Source organism: Nematostella vectensis, chromosome 10, assembly GCF_932526225.1.
Source record: "Nematostella vectensis chromosome 10, jaNemVect1.1, whole genome shotgun sequence".
Classification (NCBI taxonomy): Eukaryota; Metazoa; Cnidaria; class Anthozoa; order Actiniaria; family Edwardsiidae; genus Nematostella; species Nematostella vectensis.
In genome coordinates, this window is record NC_064043.1 from 11,583,854 (window position 1) to 11,605,852 (window position 21,999).

At 40.3% G+C, this 21,999-nt stretch overlaps 3 protein-coding genes across 7 annotated transcripts in view; 2 read left to right on the forward strand and 1 right to left on the reverse strand.

The window, feature by feature from the left end:
• Positions 1 to 246: 246 nt before the first annotated feature.
• LOC125573183 (polycystic kidney disease protein 1-like 2) lies at positions 247 to 11,119 on the forward strand. Its single transcript, XM_048733554.1, has 6 exons — positions 247 to 348; positions 1,567 to 2,130; positions 2,692 to 2,922; positions 5,435 to 7,048; positions 7,201 to 7,372; positions 7,721 to 11,119. Exons 1-6 carry the CDS (start codon positions 247 to 249, stop codon positions 9,793 to 9,795), a joined length of 4,758 nt encoding a protein of 1,585 aa, XP_048589511.1. The 3' UTR covers positions 9,796 to 11,119.
• A 371-nt stretch (positions 11,120 to 11,490) lies between these two features.
• LOC116617253 lies at positions 11,491 to 16,706 on the reverse strand. 4 transcript variants are annotated; one of them, XM_048733610.1, is made up of 7 exons: positions 16,298 to 16,706; positions 14,927 to 14,980; positions 14,692 to 14,757; positions 14,289 to 14,529; positions 13,862 to 14,054; positions 12,151 to 13,716; positions 11,491 to 11,971 (listed from the first exon to the last, which is right to left on the reverse strand). In XM_048733610.1, the coding sequence occupies exons 3-6, from the start codon at positions 14,744 to 14,746 to the stop codon at positions 13,351 to 13,353; spliced, it is 855 nt and encodes a 284-aa protein (XP_048589567.1). In that variant the 5' UTR covers positions 14,747 to 14,757; positions 14,927 to 14,980; positions 16,298 to 16,706; the 3' UTR covers positions 11,491 to 11,971; positions 12,151 to 13,350. The 4 variants fall into 4 exon arrangements, with proteins under 4 accessions (XP_048589567.1, XP_048589566.1, XP_048589565.1 ...); XM_048733609.1 differs by lacking the exon at positions 16,298 to 16,706 and having other exon boundaries at positions 12,151 to 13,129; positions 13,349 to 13,716; positions 14,927 to 16,032; XM_048733608.1 differs by lacking the exon at positions 16,298 to 16,706 and having other exon boundaries at positions 14,927 to 16,032.
• Positions 16,707 to 18,244: 1,538 nt separating this feature from the next.
• The window catches only part of LOC5510587 (neuronal acetylcholine receptor subunit alpha-7), a 26,577-nt gene continuing 22,822 nt past the window's right edge, over positions 18,245 to 21,999 (forward strand). The window contains exons 1-5 of one of the 2 annotated variants that reach the window (XM_032379791.2): positions 18,245 to 18,682; positions 19,349 to 19,433; positions 19,602 to 19,735; positions 20,248 to 20,292; positions 21,006 to 21,115. In XM_032379791.2, coding sequence (XP_032235682.1) covers positions 19,364 to 19,433; positions 19,602 to 19,735; positions 20,248 to 20,292; positions 21,006 to 21,115 — 359 coding nt within the window. In that variant the 5' untranslated portion in view covers positions 18,245 to 18,682; positions 19,349 to 19,363. Of the gene's footprint in view, positions 18,683 to 18,741; positions 18,919 to 19,348; positions 19,434 to 19,601; positions 19,736 to 20,247; positions 20,293 to 21,005; positions 21,116 to 21,999 lie in introns of those variants that run through there. The other variant, XM_032379790.2, reaches the window with a different exon arrangement.

Consider the following 21,999-nt stretch of genomic DNA (forward strand, 5'->3'; position numbering starts at 1 on the left):
TGGCTTTTTTAAGATATTTTTTTATATAGATATTTCTTCAGATATCCTTGATCATCCTTGCGCCATGTATGAGCTCAGAAACGAAAAGCTCAAATTTGAATGACACTTTACAAAAAGTCGTATCGATTAAAAAAAAAGTCGCATTTGATATTTTGTTTGATATTAATCACTAAGTACTTTGGGGATTTTTCCCCTTATTTGATGTTAAATGAGCTTATTGGAAACGTCAAGTCATGTTATTTCGTCATGTCTGTCTTGAAGATGTGCATCCAAGCAAGGCAGGCGCGTGTCCAAATGGGGGTCCGGGGTGTCGACCCCGCCTTGCTGTGTGAGATAAGCTCGACTCCAGTACACCCCTTCGATTGTAGTCAAAGAAAAACGTTAATTATGTGTATATTTGAGTAGTTACCAGAGCTAAAGATGCCGAGCTGATCTAAGTCCTCCGTGATCAGTGAATAAGAGACTTGTGCTAAGAGATCCTGTGACATTCCTGGGTGGCAAATTCGAATCAAATTTATCAAACAAAAAACATCAGAAAAGACGACGCCCTTCCCACCAGAGAACGACGAAAACACAATTTTTTTCAATAAAACTAAAACCCTTTCTGAAAAGCAAACGCTGAATAAGTTGCCTTTTGATGCTGTTATTTTGCAGCCTTAGCGCGCGCTCGTAGTAGTTTGCCACCCAAACAATCACGTGATCTCTTTGCGCAAGGGCCCTATTAGTACTCTTGACGAGTAAGTACGCAGCTGCTTTGTCTCCTATTATCTTTGTTCTACAAAGGAGTTCTTTTGTCTCTATTCTTCTCGTTCTTTGTGTCGAGGTGCGGTTATTGTTCATTTGCCCAATCAAATTGCAGCTTGTAAGAGCTGCGTACTGACCCCTCTTGACCCCTCCCTGCGTTTTTCTCTAGACACGCTCCTGCAAGGTGATAGCAACTACTAAGCCGAATATAAGTTCATAATCTCAGAAAAATTTCAAATCGAACAAGGAAAAACAGCAGAATCGACCTTCTCAACAAAAAGCTTAAAATACCATACAAGGGAAAAATATTAGCAAAGACAGTTCAAGACTATTCTGATCCTCCATGTCCATTTTCATGGCCTCAAAACACAATGTTTACTCCTTCAAGGCTTTGAGACCATCTTGCTACCATAACAGATTGCAAAGCATTCTGGGATATCAACGGAAAAAAAATCACGCGTATAGGGCCAATCAACACGCCTCTCCCATAATTAGTCTTTTCACTCCGAAGCCAAACAATTCCTGGTGATACAGACCAAGAATAGCAGTGCAAACAATTCTTGAATCAATTCTGAATTGTTTCAGAAAAGACAGCAAACTCAAACTCAGGGGGTCGAGGAACCTGTATTCGGTCTGTTTTGTTGTTGTTGTTAATTCAGCCAAAAAAAATGTGGTTTAAATATTGTTTGCTTCTTAACAGGAGTGAGCACTTTGTCTGCTCCGGGATTCCTAAGTGGGATTAATCCCACTAATCCTTTCAATAAATCCTGTCAGAAATGCTCTTCCATTTACCATTTTACCTAATTTCTGTTTAAATTTCAGATAATGATAATCAAAGATAATCCGTACTCGACTTCTGACAACTCAACAGTCATCTCCTTTGAGCTAAAGAAACCGGACGGATCAAGCTATTCTGTCTCCAACTTGCAGAGTGACTTCGCGATATACTTTAGAAACACTATGTCTAGCAATGTGGAAGAGCCTGTCCTGATAAGACCAGGAAATACCACAGAGAGGAGGTACCACCAGTTTATCTGGAGAGAGGAGTCAGGGCTTATCACAATGAACATCACTTTTAATACGAGCAGTACAGTGATATGGGGCGTTTATCTTAATCCAAGGGTGCGACCGACAATAGCACAATATGCAAAGTCCTGGAGTATACTCTCCATGCCAAACAACACTGACAAAGTCTATACACTAAAACTACATCGTGAAGAGTACGGATTTCTAGGGTCTTACCATTTGCTGGTCATGCCTTTGTTGTCTGAGGAACAGGCCTTGCAATGGGAACAAGGCGATCTTAACGTATCTTACAGTTTAAATGTGTTCCAGACAGCGTGTTTATACTGGGATAATGGGAGGTTCAGCTCAATGGGATGTAGGGTAAGGTGTTACATATCCTTTTGTAATAATATCCTTGTAGATTAGCGCTTAAGCTCCATTTTTAGGATAATATTAACTCGCTTTTGACGAAGAAGTTGCCTCCTCGTGATTCATACGTCTTCCTCTTGCCGTGTCGAATCTTATTGTTTGCATTGGGCACATGAAGAGTAGGACTCCTGAATCATTTTATTTCATTTAAATTTTCATATTTATTTTATTTCGTGCAACAGAAACTCCGCATCAAGTCAAATTTTACTGGGCGCGACACAATCAACGTGGATCTAAATGTATTTGTATTGATACAAATAGGCAATTAGATTTGGCACGGCTGGAGCGTGACGTACGAATGGGAACTTAGTCTAGCAGCCGCTCATAGTGTCACGCAAACCTGGGGCGGACCATCATAAAGTCTACAAATGCATTTCTGTGCGTTATTGGCATGTAATGACGTTATTTTTCGAGGTTTCATGTGTAAATAAATACAAAAATATTAATCATAATTAGATAAAATACTGCGACTATATCCCTATTCTAAAGTACTTTATACGATATGCCCCATAGGTTGGCCCGGCAACAAACGGGAGCTACGTACAGTGTCTCTGTAATCATCTTACTTCATTTGTATCTAAAATCGTCGTGGCCCCAAATTCAATCGACTTCGACAAAGCTTTGGCGGGATTTGCTAACTTGTCAGAGAATCCAGTCGCATTTGCTGCAGTTATGTCCATATTTGGTGTTTATCTGTTGCTAGTAGTCTGGGCGCGAAGGAGGGACACCATGGATAAAATCAAGGTAAAACAGGATATATATTTTAACAATGATATCTGAGATTGTAACGTATGTTAATCGTACAGGAAAAGGCGACTTGCGCTAAGGGATCACGTGTTTTGCAAATTCAAGCCAAAATAAACAGAAATGGCTGCCTCTCCCGTCACGCCAGAGAACGTAGGAAAAATAAAAACTTATAACATGAAAATAAGCCGCCCTTTCTGAAAAACTTTCTGGCTTTATTTGTAAGCGCTAAATGAAGTTGTTTTTTATTGCTGTTTTTTGCAGCTAAAAGCCTGAGCGCGCGCTAGTTTGTCACCAAAGAAGTCACGTGATTTCTTAGCGCAAGTCTCCTACTGCCGCCTTATATGCCTGCAAGAGTCGCTTATCCTAAACAAACCCCAAACATATTGTATGAATACTATTGTCGAAACAATTAGGGGAGTTTTTAGTATCAATTCAGTATTGTGTTTTTGTTGATTATGTAGCTTTTGTGTACCGACTCCGGAATATATAAAAATAATACGGCTTCCCTTCCATAAACATTTCAGCCCGTAGTGATGGGAAGGGGGGTCTACATCAAAGAAGAGAGGGGTGATCTTTTAGGGTATAAAATTCTACCAACTGCATGCTCATCGATTTTTCTGATACTGCTATCCTTTAGGGGGTTTCATACTAATAGATCATCCTATCCAAAAGTCATCAAACAATATGGGTCGACACGATGGCAGAGTATCAAAGACTGCAACAAATTCTCGAAAACCTCAAATATGTTTTCCATTTTGCTTCGCCCACACTTAATGTGCTATCTTTGACAGAGCAAGAGAATTGGCATGTTTTTTTTCCAAAATAAGGTCTGGTTAACTTTAGAGGTTCCTTATGTTATATAAACCAACATATCAAAAAGTGTTTTTTTCTAATGGATTCGTCTTCGAGATATGAGGCTTGAAGTGAAATTTGAAATGTTCAAAGTATGAATTCTCCTACTTTTTTAGGGAGAAGTCGGGCTCTGATCAGAAATTAAGACAACTTTGCTCGCTAATATCTAGATTTCATATCTTCTAAATTTCTTTTAAATTTGGAATTAAGCTATAACTCGCTATGCCACGTAACTAGCTGCATTACCTCATTGTTCTATTGTATTCCCGTTCTATTGTTGTCCCCATTGTTTTGTCTGTGGTGCATCAATCTAATAAAGGTGAAGTCTTCTGAGATCTGCTTAACGACCATAAGAGCGTAGAGCTGGTTCATTTTCCTGTGTTAGCCTTTTACAGACTGACTATTTTTAGATTTGAATATCAAAAGGAAAAGTTGAAGTGCAAACTCATCCTCGTTCCCAGGGTCCCACCCTCCCAAGATGGGTTACTTCTTTATACGGTTTTTCGTGCCTTTTTTGCTCGGTTGGCTCGAGCGTGCTATGCTCAATCTCTCTTTATCTCGGCGGGAATAGCCTTCGTGATTTTCCGTAACTTCTTTTTTAAATCCGAAATTAAAATGCCAGCGCAGTAGGCCGCGCGTGGACTATGAACTTAGGGGTGTAGCCAGGGGGGTGGCCCAGGGGGCCCGGGTCCCCCCTTCTAGCAGCCAAAAATCGGTAAATGTATGAGACATTATCTCAAATACAGGAGATAATTCCTTGAAAAGACCTTTTGGGCCCCCTCCTGTTAAAAATCCTGGCTACGCCGCTATAACTCAGTTTTTTGGTCATCGCGCGGGAACCCTGATTTCGCCTGCCCGCCCGCCCACTTTGTGATAATTTCGCAATACGTCTCCCCAGTAGAAAGAATGAAACTGAATACACTTTTGCACTATCCGGCATTGCTAAATTTTTTATCTGTTTAAACCCTAAATGTTGTCGAAAACCTAAAAAAGTGGACTTTTTTCACTCACGGGAACCCTGCGCCTGTTTAATTTCGCGCGCTTTTCACAACACAACTACGCTCAAAGAAATATTCGCTCGATTTATGATCCCTCGAAACCTTCAAATATTCAAGATGTGGTAGGAGAAGAGATGGAAGACAAGATTGATAGAGAATGGACAAGTTAAGCACTAAATTTCCTTTTAACCTTTTGGACCTGGTATAAAATCCTAAGAACTGTTGCTCATAAATCGACGGCACATTGAATTATTCGCGAATTGAATTGCTACCACAAACTGAATTATTCGCGAATTGAATTGCTACCACTCTAAAGAAAGGTCTTGTATGCGGAAATTTGAGCTTACATTTAGAGAATTCAAAAATTTCGTGCAATTTTTTTGCTGTCGCTATCTTTTAGGGGTAAGAGTTGCTATTGACTTCATTCAAGGTGAAAAAGGTTCAAAATTTATTTTGCTGACGATCACCCCGTCTGTTTTTGTAGGAGTCTGCTCCCGGCTTTTTATCTAATCGGGTAACCTGTCTCAAAGGTTTTTTTTTTTTTGCTGTTGTTATTGCTTCGGTCTTTACTCTTATTCTTTTAAGACATAAACATACCCCAAAGCACAAAGTGAACCAACATTTCATTGCCGAAGCTAACTTTCCATTTTCTTCTGTAGAGCCAAGTGGTGGTAATCGATGAAACTACCAGGCAAGATCACTTTATGTACGAGATTACCATCTACACTGGAATGAGGAAGAACGCGGGGACGACCTCAGATGTCTTTTGTGCCCTAGTGGGTAATCAACACAATTCAGACCCACGGCGGCTCAAAGATCCAAACGTGCAACGATTCCAACGCTCATCGGTTGATACATTTGTTGTCAGTTCATCTCTTTGCTTAGGCGACCTCTGCTGCATTAAACTTTGGCACAACAACAAAGGGCTTAACCCCTCATGGTATGTGAACAGGGTCACAGTAAGGGACATCGAGAAAGATCAGACATACCAATTTATATGCAACAGATGGCTGGCCGTGGAATACGATGACGGCCAAGTTGAGATTACAGTCCCAGCTGCTAAACAAGAAGAAGTCGAGGAATTTGGGAACCTATTCTACAACGTATCTCAGAAGAACATTACAGATGGTCACTTGTGGTTTTCGGTGTTTACACGCCCAGAGAGGAGTACCTTTACACGAGTGCAGAGGTTGTCGTGCTGCCTGGCGCTGCTTTATTGCACAATGCTGACAAATGCGATGTTTTACGAGCTGGGCGGTGAGACAGACCCTTCACTGACCCTTAGAATCGGACCTTTGAGTGTGTCTCCCCAACAAATTTACGTAGGAATCATCAGCAGTTTGATTATTTTCCCTGTGAACCTTCTTTTTGTGGGGATCTTCAGGAGCGCGAGGCCTTCTCAAAAGAAAACAGATAAAAATATGGTTAGGAAACCAACGCTACAATGGGCTCCTGATGTGACAGAAACGCAGGATTTGTCGAACGTGCTAGATTGGTACAAGTTATCGGGGCAGAGTGAAATGGATCTACTTTCAGAGCAAACGTCAGTGTCCATATCAGAAGAGCCAAACGAAAATGCAATACAAACTGGATATGAATCTCTAAAAGACGATTCAAGTTCCCCAGATTCCCACACAATTAACTTAAGTATAGATGAGAAAAATAACAAGACTTTAAAAAAAAGACACAAAAGAAAAAGGCTGTTCCTTCCACATTTCTTTGTGTATGTAGGCTGGTTTGGCATAGCCGGTGTCTCCTTTACTTCTGCATTTTTTGTTACTTTGTATGGATTCCAATTCGGAAAAGAGAAAGCGTCCCAGTGGATAACGTCGATGATGATTTCGTTTTTACAAGATGTGCTTATTAGTCAGCCTATAAAAGTGTTCATTATTGCAGTGTTCTTTGCGTTATTCCTCAAGAAACTCGACGACGACGACGACGACCACGAGAGTCTGTCAGATCAGTGCAAAATGGCGCAAAATGATACAAACTTTGACCAAAGTCTGTTCGAAGGCGACTTCACGGAGAAAACACCTAAAAAGTTCACACTAGCAAGTCCGCCTAATTCAGCAGAGCTGGAAAAAGCTCGACAGACGAGATTCAAAGAGTGTCAAATGCAACACATGATAAAAGAGCTTGTTATTTACGTGTTGTTCCTTGGCTCATTACTAGTGGTCAGTTATGCCCACAGAGATCCCCAAGCATTTCAAGTGGCGCGGTTGATGGAGCAAACATATATAGACGGCGCATACACTGGACTCGGTCTTAAACAGGTAAGTTCTATTGGTGGCAAAATAAATAACACGTAGAAAAGAACAACCGTCAGTGTGTATACATTTTATTCTAACATGAGGTGATATGTGGGGAGCAGATGTTGTCATGGGGAGAAGGGGGTAATGCTGAGAGCACACTTGTGTATTCCCAGGGCGTTGGAACATCAAATTATTGGAGGTGGCTTGAGAACACAGTATTACCAAGCTTATCGTCAGAATCCTTACAATGGCCGGCTGGTTGTCAACCAAATGCAAACTACTCAATAGATTGTGTCTCTCGCGTTGTTGGAACCGCGAGACTGCGGCAGCTGAGGGTCCCCCCAGGTACGTTCAATCAATCAATCAATCAGTCAATCAATGTATGTTTATAAACCTTACCGCAGGCATGATCAGCGAAATGTGTACAATCCATGTTACTTTGGCGGCACACTTCAAGCATGTATAATAACATTACATCGTATAAGCACTAAAAATACCCAAGATTTCCTCCAAGAACAACCCACATTACTATAGCACTTTAAGTACTCAATGGTAATTATACAACCCCGGGAACAGGTTATCTCATGTGTCCATGAATAGTTAAGACACAACAAGGAGGTTGAGGCCTGGGCCTCGCTGGTCTCACTAATTAAAACATCATTCATCCGTTTCAACTCTTCCATTTTAATCCAGGTACTTGTAAAGTGGAAAAAGAGATGAGGCACCTTATAAGCGAATGCAATGGATATTATTCCTTCTTTGGTGAAGACACCCAAGACTACTTTGAGGGATGGATCGCTTCCAATGTGACCAACAAAACAATGCTGACGCCCTGGCAACACCGCTCGACACTCGACCTGGGTGGTGTGCCCTACATGGGTCTGATGGCAACTTACAGCGGAGGAGGATACAGTTTCAACCTGCAAAACACGGATGAAGGTCTGCGGGAGCTGAGTAAACTCAAAGAAGGATCCTGGATCGATGAGCGCACACGAGCAATATTTCTAGAAATAAGTGTATATAACGCTCAAGCCAACCTGTTTGGAATAGCGACGTTTTTAACGGAATGGGTTCCCACTAATGGAATTGTCTGCTTCAATAACATCAAAGTCGCGAGGTTATACGTCACGGGTGATGGTTTAGAGATTGCTACTATTGTTTGCAAGGTACTCCTACTTATTTTCGTCCTAATATTCATGTACCAAGAGTTTAAGAAAATTTTCAAACAGCGCAAAGCGTATTTACGGGAGGTGTGGAACTGGATGGAATTGGCCCTAATAGTCTGTGTTCTCGGTTGCGCAGTCACCATTCTCCAGCGTGCTCTTCTAGTAGACATCGCGATCAAGAAGTTGAATGCTCAGCAAAACCGTTTTGTAAGTCTTATCCAAGCAGGAACCGTTGACGAACTCTTAACCTACTTCCAAGGTCTCCTTGTGTTCTCGGCAAGTATTAAACTTCTAAAGCTTTGCAGATTCAACCCTAAAATACTCCTTTTTACCAAAACCATCTCTACAGCCGTAGGTCCCTTATCTTCATTTCTTTTGGTGTTCGCTATACTCTATTTGGCATTTGCGAGTGTGTACAATCTGGTCTTTGGGTCAGCTCTCCAGGAGTATAGCTCATTTATATACACAGTAGAGACACTATTCAGCACAATACTTGGGGGGTTCGACTTCACGGCAACAGAACGGCAAAACAAGATTATTGGACCACTGCTGTTTTTCTTCTTCATGGTAGTAATGGTAATGATACTCATGAATATCTTCCTTGCGATTCTCATGGACGCGTTCGCAAAGGTTCAGGAGGAAGACAATTCCAGTGAGCACGAGCTTGTCGAGTTCATGCTCACTCGCTTCAGCCAGTACATTGGAATGCGACATGGCAAGAAAGTGGGCATCATGCCTACTAGTGATAAAGAAGAAGTAAAAGTAAGCTTCGTATCGCATCAAGCTGATGACAAGGTGAGTCAACAGTCACGTTTTAGCCCAAGTCCAAGCGTGTCTGACAACACACAGATAATCTCTAAACATTACACAGAAAACTGTGAGGATGAACGCGCCTATAATAATATTGGACAAGAAGTGAGCGAGAGCATGGATTCGCTAGACTTCGCCATCATGAGAGCGGCTGCTAAGGAGAGTTATAATGTTTCCTTAAGTTCACCAAATACTGGTTTGATTCCAAAGATCGCGATACAGGAGACTGAAAATGAAGGCGGAGTGAGTGGAGATGAAGAAAGAGTCTGTGTAGATGAAGAAACATGTCTCTCGCCAAACAGTCCTTCTATGTTTGATAGACAAACAATAAAACCCAGCTATAGTGTGAAAAGCGAACATCCGTACAGCTCGATGAATAGTAAAGATTTCGATGTCTTAGATTACATAGCAATGAGAGCGACAGAAAAAGAGAGCTCACTTGATAATTCCTTTGACTACAAGCGTTATAGTTTATCTCCTAGAAGGGCAGACAGCCAATCTTTAACAATCTATAGCAATCCCATTGCCAACCCTTACGTCTCTATCGACGTTAAAATGAAGGACATTACAGCATGGTGTACCTCTGTGCTTGTGGATGACCTTATTATGGAAGACGCGTACGAGATGATGGTTCGTTACTACGTCAAGGACCACAAGAAGGCAATCCAAGACCATTATATGTCAGAACAGGAGGCTTTATCCAAAAGCTGGAATGGAAGTGAAGTTCTTATGACGAAACCTCGGCAAAAGCCAGGCCGATTCACATACGCAAGGAATTTACTGGAGTCGTAGATGCTCTTATGTGACCATTTACAGAGTCATTTACAGAGAAAGCGTTCCAGGCTGGGATCCACCGATTTTCACTTAAGTTTTATACTTTTATTTTGTTGGAAAGTGACACAGGTTTCATTTTTGTGCCAAAAACCTGGAAATTTCCTCATTTTTGTTGGTGTCCCTCTCAGGGTTAATACGATAACGTGGAAATGTAAACCGTGTGGTGGGTGAGCACCAGGAACTGACTTTTTTGTTTTTTTATACGGATGTCATGGGAAGTGGCACTGCTTTTTGCCCATATTTGGGTTATGAGAAAAACACGAGCTTTGCCATATTTCAGAAATGATTATTCACCAAAAGCAACTATATCTCAGATTGACATACCAAATCTGAGTGACCTTAGTGATCTTAGTTTTTAAGCCATTTCTCTGCTTAATACCAGACACTAAGACTCTGAGCTTATATAGGTCATTTTGTACAATTTTACTATAAAATATTTACAAAAAATGTCAAAAAGCCCCATGTTTGAGATCCATACATGTATAATCATCAGTTAAAATATTATTTGAGGCAAACATTTAAGTTTGGTGGTATATATGACAATTAACATGCTTTCGAAGCAAACTGGTGTTAAATATTAAAATCAGAATCGCTTTGTTGCATTAAAAAAAGCCCCTTTCGGGGTTCAAATGCACTTGGTCAATTTCAGTTAAACATTATGTAGTACATGCAATTACTAAACATGCTGAACAAAAAAAGCCATTGCAAAATATCGCCAGGAGTTTAAACAAACGTCTATCATTGTAAAAAGAGTTTTTTTTAGAATGCGTCAAGTAAGTATGAGCCCCTGAATGTGTATATTTTCGTATGTAAGGGAGTGTTCATTAATTACCCTGAAAGGGTGGGGTGGGATAATTTTGACTCCTTGACACCTTAAAATTTCAGAGCTCCCTTTTAACAACCCCAAAAATTTTATAAGAACATGTATACAAAAATTAAGAGTCCCCCATATAAGGCTCTTTTTTTTGGTAGTCCTCCCCTCATATCTTCCTTCCCCCTTAGGGTATTAAAGACACACTCCCTAATGATTAGACAAATTTTTTTTGTATGTGAAGCCATATTCAGCCTAACAGTTATAGCAGTGGGTGCTTTAGTTGTTATCTAAAAAGTGTGGTGCCAGGCTAAAAAAAAGCCCTTCTGGATGAAGGATGAAGTTTATATCCGGTAAAAGCAATAGTGTTCTTGACGCCTTCAACTATTAGGCAGGGCAATAGTCTAGTCACATGAATGAGGATACTTTGTCAGTGATTTCTTGATAAAATAAACAAAAATGCACCCCCAATCTGTGTTGAATATATAACCCAACGAATAAAATATTTCTAACTGCCACCCGAAATGCCTCCTGCCTCCAGAGATAGCGAAACCCTTTTTTAGTTACCCCTTGTTATATTCCTATTTCCCCCTTGCCTAAAAACCCTAGCAACATTGTTTCCAGCCCCCAAAACATTTGAACGGTACTGAGTAACCATAGCCACTTTAGTGTTCGTGACAAGCCCCAGCCCCCCCCCCCCCCCCACCCCCGAACCTATAACTTCTTATTTAGGTCCCAATGGATGACATTTAGATCCCAATGGACGATATTATATTCACCAAATATATTATGCTTCCTACAATTCCTACTGTCCTAAAATAGCTACCCATCACCCAGAGGTATTTTACAGGATGAAACAAAAATGCTTTATTTGTAAGGGGAAAAAATTATTGCTTGATATGCCTGGCAAAATGAAAATACATGTATGTAGCATTGGTAAAAAATTGGTTTGGCAGACACCGCGGCAGAACGACTGCGCATGCGCGAGACAAGAGTCATTCAAAATGGCGAACGAAACACGAGTTTCCCAAAGCTGTTATAATAAACACAAACGTTTGGCTCAAAATGGACTTAACAGGAGCAAAAAATTACACATACACCAAGAAAATGTACTCGTGTTAAGGTTCCAGGAAGATTTTTTGCTGGATCGAGGGTAAAATCCTCAAGTTTGACGGCGTTTGTGGGATTTGCTGGCACTCTAAACTCAAAAGTTCTACTGCTGCCGTGAAAACGAGACAAATGTCAGGGAGCAAACATCAAATGTGGAAGAAAAAATTCCATGTCTCCTTTAGGCTGCCCTCTTGCATTTGTTTCTTGTGGAACCTTAAATGTAAAAAAATAGACACAATTGTTAGTCATGAAAAAGAAAATAAGTTGAGGCTATGATCAAGTGCTCGACTAATCATTATTATTACTTCCCTGCATAAAAAAACATTGTTCAGGCACTGCACTGCACGAAGGTAATAAAAAATTACTTATGGATGGATGAACGTCTACTATACCTGCTTTGCTTTTCCCAGATTTTGACCAACTTGCTTGATGATTTTCAGTATTGCATCAGCAGCTGTACCAGTCACCAAACTTAGGTCTTTTTCAGAATAACCTCCACTGTATGGTGTTGTTAAATAGTTATGAAAGAGCTGTTCTGTCTTTGATGCAGCAAATGACAGGGCTTTGTCCCTAATTTGACTAGCACTGTCATAACTTGAAATGAAGCTGCGTAGCACACTATGCCAGATTTCAACTTTCTTTTCTGTTATTAGAGCCATCCATTTCTTTTTAAGTTCATGGTACTGTGAAAAATGTTGTTTGTGAAAAGAAAAGTCACTAAGCATCGAGAGTGTTGATCTGTCATAATGATGCCTTTTCCAGATTATAAACAGTAGAGATAACTTTAACATCATTGTTATATATGAGTCCATGTCTCCAGACCTGAATGTAACAGGATAGTGGAAGAATGATATGGGAACCACCTCATCTAAAAGAAACAGAATGGAAGCATACTCTATGTCTTTGCAGAGCTTGAATTTTAGGAGAACTTTATCACGTAATTTGCCCCACGCCAGAAAAACAGCAGTTATTACCAGGCTGACGCGAAAAGGCTTTGGCTTGTTGGGTAAGTCAGATCCAAATGTCTCTTTGTACACTTTTTTAAATAAGAAGTCATAAATTTTTACAACATCTTCTTGTAGATTCAGGAAAACATGAAATGGGCCCTGCTCTGGGATGACTGATAGGAAACTGGCATCTGCATTGACTTCTTGAGCAATGAGTTTCTTTTGATAAAACCAAGTTGGCCAGTCCCCGGGTGCTGGTACTACAAATTTTTTCAAGTAATGTTCCAGTTGTGGACAGCACAGGAATATGTGATCAATGGCTGATTTATAGTCCTCCATACTTTTCAAAGATTGCTCAAACTCATCTATTAAATTAGTAGACTCAAGGGTACAGAGCTCATCGTGCGACAACCCAGAATAGACCCTACAAAAAAAGAAAAAAAATGATAATTTGGCATATTTAATGTTCCATATTTGTTTTTGTTTTTATTTTACTCTACTAATGTGAGAGGTACATATTTATTGGGTGGTAGGTCCATATAGGGGAATAAAGTATTGTGCCTGGAAAAATATTTAGGAAGTGTCAATATTAAAACATTTTTTAAAAAGAGAAAACAGTATTTTTCTTATATGGATTGCTGACCTTTAGATAACTACATTAAAATCCATAGAATACATCAATTCCTTTAGTTGTTGTTGGATGTATTTTGGTGAAATGCATTGGTGATTTGCTTCCAAGTACATTTTTGATAACACTGGTCTTTGAAACAACTCTTTTATGTAGTCTAGAACAATTCCTCCTCTGCAAATTTTATTTTCATTCCCTATCTTCACAATCACTCGGCTGTGTCTTGTATCTCTTGTAGGAATAGGAACAGCAGGAATTGAAGGATGGATGTCCAGTAGGCCACTAGCCATGTGCGTAGCTAATGATAGCTTCAGATTTGTTGGTAGTCTAACAGTCAAAATATTATGGAAGTCATCCAACAGTTGTACAATTAGGAATCCTTTCTGAAAATTTTAAAGAAAGTTAAGCATCAGTTATCCCACTGGCTTGTTTAAATTGAAATGGTTCTTGCTTATTCTCAAGTATTGTTTTTATTATTCTCTTATTCACTATTTACTAAAATAAAAATTTGCACCACACTAATCTCACCTCTGTTGCCAGGATAACCTTTCTCATCAGTATGTCTGGATATTTTGTTATTAGTGCTTTCTTGTGAGAATCAATATTTCTAGGACTTGTACTGAAACCAAGTATCCTTCCTGAATTGATTGCTGTCCTAGAAGCACCATGATGTTGTAGGAATAGCCCTTCATCCTTTTGTAGGGTGGAAGTTTTCTGAGACCTGGTAAAATAAATTTCTGTCATTTAAAAAAGAACAAAACACTAGTGTTCTGGTGCAGCTTGTATACATTGAATTATAGTATAAAGCATGATATTGAACATACCTAGGCCCAATTATGAAATTGGAGCAGATAGAAAGGGGGAGCTTATTACAAAATTTAGCCTCTAGAGGGTTTTTAGAAAGGAAAGTAATTGGAGGTTAGGGAGGTGGGTCTTAATGGAGCATTTAGGGTACCTGAAATATGCCAGTGTGTGAAGGAGAACAACAGTTCTTTGCTCCTGTACAGCTTGACGTTCATCTGAGAGTCTGGAGTCCTCCCTTGTTATTGAACTTAAAAGCATTTCAAACAGACCTGGAGAGTGTTTTTGTGTGAACGCTTTCATTGCTGCTGGCTCATATAATGGAGCTTCACTACTGAGGGCATGATGGTATAGAGCCATCTGAAATTGTTGCACTAGTTGGCCCAGTGAATTACCTGTTGATAGCAATGACAATAAATTATTGAATAAATTATTTGCAGTTTTAGTTGGGCTTGATCCATCACTGGGGTTGAACAATGATCAGCCACATCGGTGCTGATCGATAAAGCTATTATAAATATTAGAGCATGCAGATATATTCGATCATACAGCTGTACCTTCATCCAATTCTTTGATTGTTGTCTTTATTTGGTCCCATACTTGACTATCCATTAACACGTTGGCTTGGTGGAAAAAAACTTGTCAAAAAGCTTATTTGTCAGAATTTTTACAAATTGTTTGCACTACTACTTCTCAATAATTGATAAAGTATTTTTTCCCACAAAAACAAAAAAAAAGGCTGAATTTTATAGATAATTTGTGTGTTTCTTCAGAATGTACAAATAAACAAACCTTTTGTAGTTGTTGTTCTGTGCTGATGGCGGATGTACTACTATTTGCTTTTTCCTAATAAAAAGAACGAAAGAATGTTCAAGCCTTTTCTATGTACTCGTTTTTATATTTTGTTAAACAGATTGAAAATACAGGAAGAAATACATAGCAATTTACAGCGAAGAGGCACTGCAGAGGAGTGGTTGTTTTCCCGAATAAAAATATACACCGCGACTGGTTTTCTACTTGTTTGAGGACGGCTTTCAAATTTCTTATAGGCGAGCAACTTGCACCGGTAACACCACCGAGTACCAGGCTGGTATTCTGCCACTGTTAGCCCAATCTCGTCAAATACCGGATAAAAACGACTTGGAATAGGTTGCTTGTTCAGACGTGAGGGCTGTTGTTTATCGTGCATGGGACATGAGCAGCGCAAGTTGCTTCTTCGTAACATATCCCAATGTCGCCGGCAAACATGCGAACCTACCGGCAACTTAGCAACACGACTAAGCTCCTCGGAGAGCTGGTAAAGTCGACCAATGCATCCTTTTCCGTTTCTAGTTTTGCAACTCATCATACAGTGTTGTGCATCGTCGTTTGCATGAACGAAACCCAGCGAGGCTACAACTAAAACAACTATAATGGCGACCACGAAGGTCTGCCGGTACGACATCCGATGCTTATCCATTATTTTCGCCTTTGGTGCAGGCCGTAAAGTAGGTGGTGCAAAATTTCAGAGATAGAAAATTTCAATATCTTGGTGATGTAAATTTTTCAGGCTTATTTTTTTTGTGTACTTCTTATTTTTTTTAAATTTCGCGGCCGGAAACTGGTTTGTTTTGTTTTGCTAAACAATTTTAATAGGGGCGGGCGCCCGGCAATTTCCCGCCGGAAATAAGAGGCTGCGCGTGCGCACTACGTTCTGCAGCGGTGTAGGTTTGGCAGTATATGCAGAAGAGATATAATTAAAGTTATACTCCTGTGCTACAAATGAAGAGCTGATTTACTTTTAGAACCAGCAGCCATAAAATCCATTACAACTATTTTATTTAATATTCCAACAATATAAATGACATGATATCGAGGGGGGGGCTTGTTTCTTATACCCTTTAAGTATAAATGCTGTAGGCTGAATGTTTTGTTTTGTGTTTACTCGCTTTACGCCATTTCGATCTTTACCATTTAACTTAAGTTACTTATTTACAATTAGGCCCTGGCCAAAAGAGGACAATGTTTCCGGCAACATGTGTCCTCGTTTGGCCAGGGCCTTACAGTGAGGAAAAATACCCAACTTACAATTCCTAAGTTATGGAATATGAAAATATCTTGTGGTAGTACCAATAATAAATTTGAATAAAAGTTTTACACAGCTTAAGTCGGTTTAGCACTCACCTTCGTTTTGAAAGAGACAAAATAAATACTTTCTCCTTTCATTATGCTCCCTTTCTCCAGCATTTGCCATTGTCCTGTCAAGATACCTTTCTTTAGAGTGGTAGCAATTCAATTTGCGAATAATTCAGTTTGTGGTAGCAATTCAATTCGCGAATAATTCAATGTGCCGTCGATTTATGAGCAACAGTTCTTAGGATTTTATACCAGGTCCAAAAGGTTAAAAGGAAATTTAGTGCTTAACTTGTCCATTCTCTATCAATCTTGTCTTCCATCTCTTCTCCTACCACATCTTGAATATTTGAAGGTTTCGAGGGATCATAAATCGAGCGAATATTTCTTTGAGCGTAGTTGTGTTGTGAAAAGCGCGCGAAATTAAACAGGCGCAGGGTTCCCGTGAGTGAAAAAAGGTTTTCGACAACATTTAGGGTTTAAACAGATAAAAAATTTAGCAATGCCGGATAGTGCAAAAGTGTATTCAGTTTCATTCTTTCTACTGGGGAGACGTATTGCGAAATTATCACAAAGTGGGCGGGCGGGCAGGCGAAATCAGGGTTCCCGCGCGATGACCAAAAAACTGAGTTATAGCGGCGTTGCCAGGATTTTTAACAGGAGGGGGCCCAAAAGGTCTTTTCAAGGAATTATCTCCTGTATTTGAGATAATGTCTCATACATTTACCGATTTTTGGCTGCTAGAAGGGGCGACCCGGGCCCCCTGGGCCACCCCTGGCTACACCCCTGAGTTCATAGTCCACGCGCGGCCTACGGCGCTGGCATTTTAATTTCGGATTTAAAAAAGAAGTTACGGAAAATCACGAAGGCTATTCCCGCCGAGATAAAGAGAGATTGAGCATAGCACGCTCGAGCCAACCGAGCAAAAAAGGCACGAAAAACCGTATAAAGAAGTAACCCATCTTGGGAGGGTGGGACCCTGGGAACGAGGATGAGTTTGCACTTCAACTTTTCCTTTTGATATTCAAATCTAAAAGCTCATATTCAAATCTAAAAATAGTCAGTCTGTAAAAGGCTAACACAGGAAAATGAACCAGCTCTACGCTCTTATGGTCGTTAAGCAGATCTCAGAAGACTTCACCTTTATTAGATTGATGCACCACAGACAAAACAATGGGGACAACAATAGAACGGGAATACAATAGAACAATGAGGTAATGCAGCTAGTTACGTGACATAAGGTGGCTGCTTTACATCTCTGCGCTCCAAGTGATGTGCTCCTTTTTCGTGAAAAAATCTGGTCCTCGAGATTTGCTCCTTTTATTCAATTTCTCGAGGAAGACAGATAACAATAAGATTCCACCGGGGGGCCGGGGATTTAACAGAAGCCCTCAACAGGGCGGGAAAGGAGGCGGGGAATTAACGCTTTACCGTGTTGCGTCTGATGGCTTATTTACATAAAATAAGCGACTTTCTCGGCTTTTTCCCGGCTTATTCAAATATAATCTTTTAACAAATCTAATTCTCTTATAGTATTGAAGTGTACTCGCTATCTATCGATGTCTGTTGATTTTTCAATTTTGGGGTAGCCTGTGCTGAAGTGGGTGTATCATGCACCCGCTTTAGTTCACTAACATGGGGGCTCAAAGAAACGTAAGCAGAGTTATTCTTAGGCACCGCGGAGGGGGAGGGGCTTGTAGGAGAAAATAATAAAAAAAGAAAGATTTGAAACAAGTTGTGAGCCCCCCCCCCCCCCTCCCCCCCCCAGGCTCCGGTAACCGGTAAAGTAACGAGCTTTTAACACCACATGAATGTTACGTTCCCCGCTATGTCCCGGGTCGGGGAACCATGGTTTCAATTGACGGGTTCATAATCTAGTCTTGTTCAAGCGTATTGCGTGACAGAGGTCACGTATCCATGACAGAGGTCACGTACGTACCCCACGTACTAGATCCCTACCTTCCCTTTCTTTTCCTTAGACCAAGATTTTAAAAGAGATGTATGGGATCAAAACCGCACCTGCCATATGTTTCATTTATGTGCGCGCCTTCCTCTCGTTTCAGTTAGCTGATAGGCGCCCTCGTCTCTTCTCGAGAAACCCTGGATTCACCCTGTGCGTTCTTCTATTTCTAATAATTGGCCATCGTTGAAGTGTGAGAGTCTGATCACTTTATTATTACTTTGGGTGGGATAACAGAAGTTGTCAAGTCCCGCTTAACAGCAGACCTCGGTGAACACAGATGTGAGATAGACAATCACCTCTGTCACTAGCCGGGCGCAATTTAAACATCTAATGGTCGACCACAGCCTACAAATCTTTACTTTAAGCATCAACAAGCTCATCATATTCGAGACATAAGTCAAAAGGCAAGAGTATTTAGAGCTTTTTTCAACAGAAGACAAGAGCGCTTTGTAATTCTGTCGCATGGAGTGTTGGTAGGTAATTATTTATAGCATTTTATTAATATCGTTTGTCAGGTGAATAGAGGCTTTTGTGAACAGCCCAGCACGCGATTTAGCCCTTTAAACGGATTAATTGATCTGTTAAACCATCAAGCACTGCTACAGCCATATGCTCAACTGTTTGCGACATCATTGAAATATTGAAATAATGTGTCAGATACCTTGTTGCATATTTGAAGTTATTTTGGCAAGATGGTAGGAATGAAACGGTATGTATTGTCGAGTTAAATCTAATTGATATTACAAAGACAATGTTCATTTTCTTCCAAGATGTCTTTTCGCTAAGTAGTAACAGATACTTCCACAATTGTTTGATCCCCACAAATGTTTCTAAGAATAAATAATTTTATCCTAACCTAAAAACATAAAAGAACAAACTTAACATTCAAAGTAAATGTATAACTAGAGGTGTAACATCTGTATTTTATTATCCAATAAGAAAACCATTTTTTTATTTAGATTTTTTTAGAACTGAACGTTCTTTTAAAAGGACTCTTATAGTGTAATAGTAAGAGCATGTAATATAATCTCATTCCCTCCAAGATCAAATAAATCTTAACTCAGTCAATTAATCCTTGTATCTTTCTACATGAAAAATTGAACATTACAAATATCAAAGTATGTCATTTTGTCATTCAGCGAGAAATTGTCGCAATGAGACTCCTACTTGTAGTCGCCGGGCTCCTCTCTACGATAACCATCAGCTATGGATACAAGAAACCTGGTAAAGACGAATAAGGGTTTGGATTTAACTGGATATGTCTCATATTATGCTGTGATATGCTATTCTTTTCATCCATTGGTCGCGCAAACAATTTTTAAGGGAAAGGGGGAGAGGGAGAAAAGAGGAAATGCTTTCAGAGGGACCTTATTTCTATCGTCAATTTTGAAGTGTATGATGACGATGAGGAAAGATTGCTCCGTGATCTTCTCACGACATACGACAAGAAGCTACGGCCTGTGATTCACAAGAACGAGACCGTCAAGACGATCTTTGCCCTCACACTAAACCAAATCATCGATGTTGTAAGTATGTCTTTTTGCAAGCACTGCGGTGACACTGTTCAGTGCGAGGATCGGGAATTACAGTTAAGGAAAAGAGAAACGATCACATTCAATTTGCCCTTGGTGAGATATTATTTCAGACATATTCAGTAGCAGATTTTGGGTTGGTTCCCGAGGGTTCATTTCTTTTAAAGCAAAATTAATACTTGTTTTCAGGGGCAGACAATTGAGGGAGGCCTGGGGGATTTTTATATCCTAGTTTCGATATTTTTGAACCACGCTTTGGAAATATTCCATCCACCATTGATATTAGCATGTTCCTTATTAGTTATATGGAGGTGAATATTATAAAAGGGACGATTAGGGAGAAAAGAACGTGACTTCGAGGGAAAGCTGGAAGTGAAAAGGTTATTGAGATGGGAGAAGTTTATTGGCGAAAGAGGGAGCACATGGAAGAGTAAAAAGGGGAAGTGAAAAGAAAAGGACAACATATTTATCCCTGAAACTTTTAAACAATCTGTCTCTTTTTCCAGATAGAGAAATACGAGTTGCTAAAGCTAAGTCTGTACGTAAGACAGGTAAGAAGTAAATTCCTTTATTTTTCTCTTTCCAGGTTTTAACGGCGAATATAAGTTGTCTGAAGTTTACAAAAACTGTTTTTTGAAAAAAACTTATTTCTCCAAAACTTTCTAAAATTTGTCGCTAAAAGTTCGTCTCAAACTTTATTTTTGTTATTATTTTGCTATAATAGTTTCTCACTACTTATAAGTCTGGGTCGCCCACAGTGATAGAACCCGTATGTATCTTCAGTGACGTAGGCGCACAAGGAAGACTTCAGCGCGCGCTACCACGTTTTACTTTTAGCGCACGCAGAGATACAACGTGTGCGCCGCCGTCGTCCCGCCGCCGTCATGAATCTTATTAGAGAGCTTAAGCAAGTCAACACGAACGGCATCAAAAATGGCGCGCGCTCTGACGAATTGTTGTAAAAACGGCGTTGACGTCCGTGACCGCGCGCGTAGAACTTAAAAATAGGGAAAATGCCTTTCTAGATTTCCTGTTACGGACGTCAACGCCGTTTTTCAGCAATTCGTGAGCGCGCGCGCCGTTTTTGATGCCGTTCGTGTTGACTTGCTTAAGGTCTCTATTAAGTCCCCTAATAGGGGAGGGGGTGGGGTACGATACAGAATCATAAAAAAATATTGGGGGCTCAGGCCTCCAGTGCGCCACCCCCTGCTACAGCTTTGATCTTGATTGAGTAGCAATGGTGTTTTACTACTTTATCTTGCAGATTTGGAAGAATCCCTTGTTATCATGGAACGCCTCCGAGTATGGTGGAATAAGCCAAGTGAACCTCGAGCCTGACCAGTTATGGAAACCCGATATCTACCTCTACAATAAGTAAGCCCAATACACAGTATTAGGCCCGATTCATACGTCGTGCATCTGCCGTGCCAAAGACGTTTGTTAGGCACGACAGAATTCAGTTCGGCACGGCACTAAGAGCGGCTGCACAAGTCATTTGCAAGATGAAAAAATATTTTATTTTACGCAATAGAAACTTCACAAACAAGTCAACTGTTACTACTCAAAACCTATTAAGCGCGACTCATTTAGTGCGACGTCTGAATGAAGGTTGAATGCAATGTATTTGTGTCGAAAGCAAAAGAAAATTAGGAGCGAATATGAATTGGGCAATCACCCCACAGACGCATTGTAAGGCTTTTAACGCGATATCTTCAAGCTCCTTGCAAAAGGCAATGTTTGTCCAGCAATGTCTGCTCAGTTTGCAAAACATGGTTGGAGGTGCTTAAATATTCCCAATTTTTTTTTCTTTTTGTGGCTCTTGTGTGGTCAGCTTAAAGCGGCCGGCAAAGCACCTGAAAGCAATGCTTTCTGGTGTTATTGCTGTTTGGGCGGGGCTTTACATTTCAGGCCGGTACCCAGGGGGGTGCAGAGGGCGCGAACGCACCCACCACAACGGCCGAATGTCGACTTTCGGTTCTCAATAGACGTGCTATTTGTAGACAAAACTATAAAGCATTAGCTAGATCACTCTAATCCGACAAAAAACGTCCTGTGGAGATACTGCAAAGGTATAAAAAATCCTTTTTTTCCGGGGTGATCAGATTTTTATCAGAGAACTCTCCTGCCCCAGGTCCACTTTTTCGAATTTCGAGAGAGAGAGAGAGAGAGAGAGAGAGAGAGAGAGAGAGAGAGAGAGAGAGAGAGAGAGAGAGAGAGAGAGAGAGAGAGAGAGAGAGAGAGAGAGAGAGAGAGAGAGA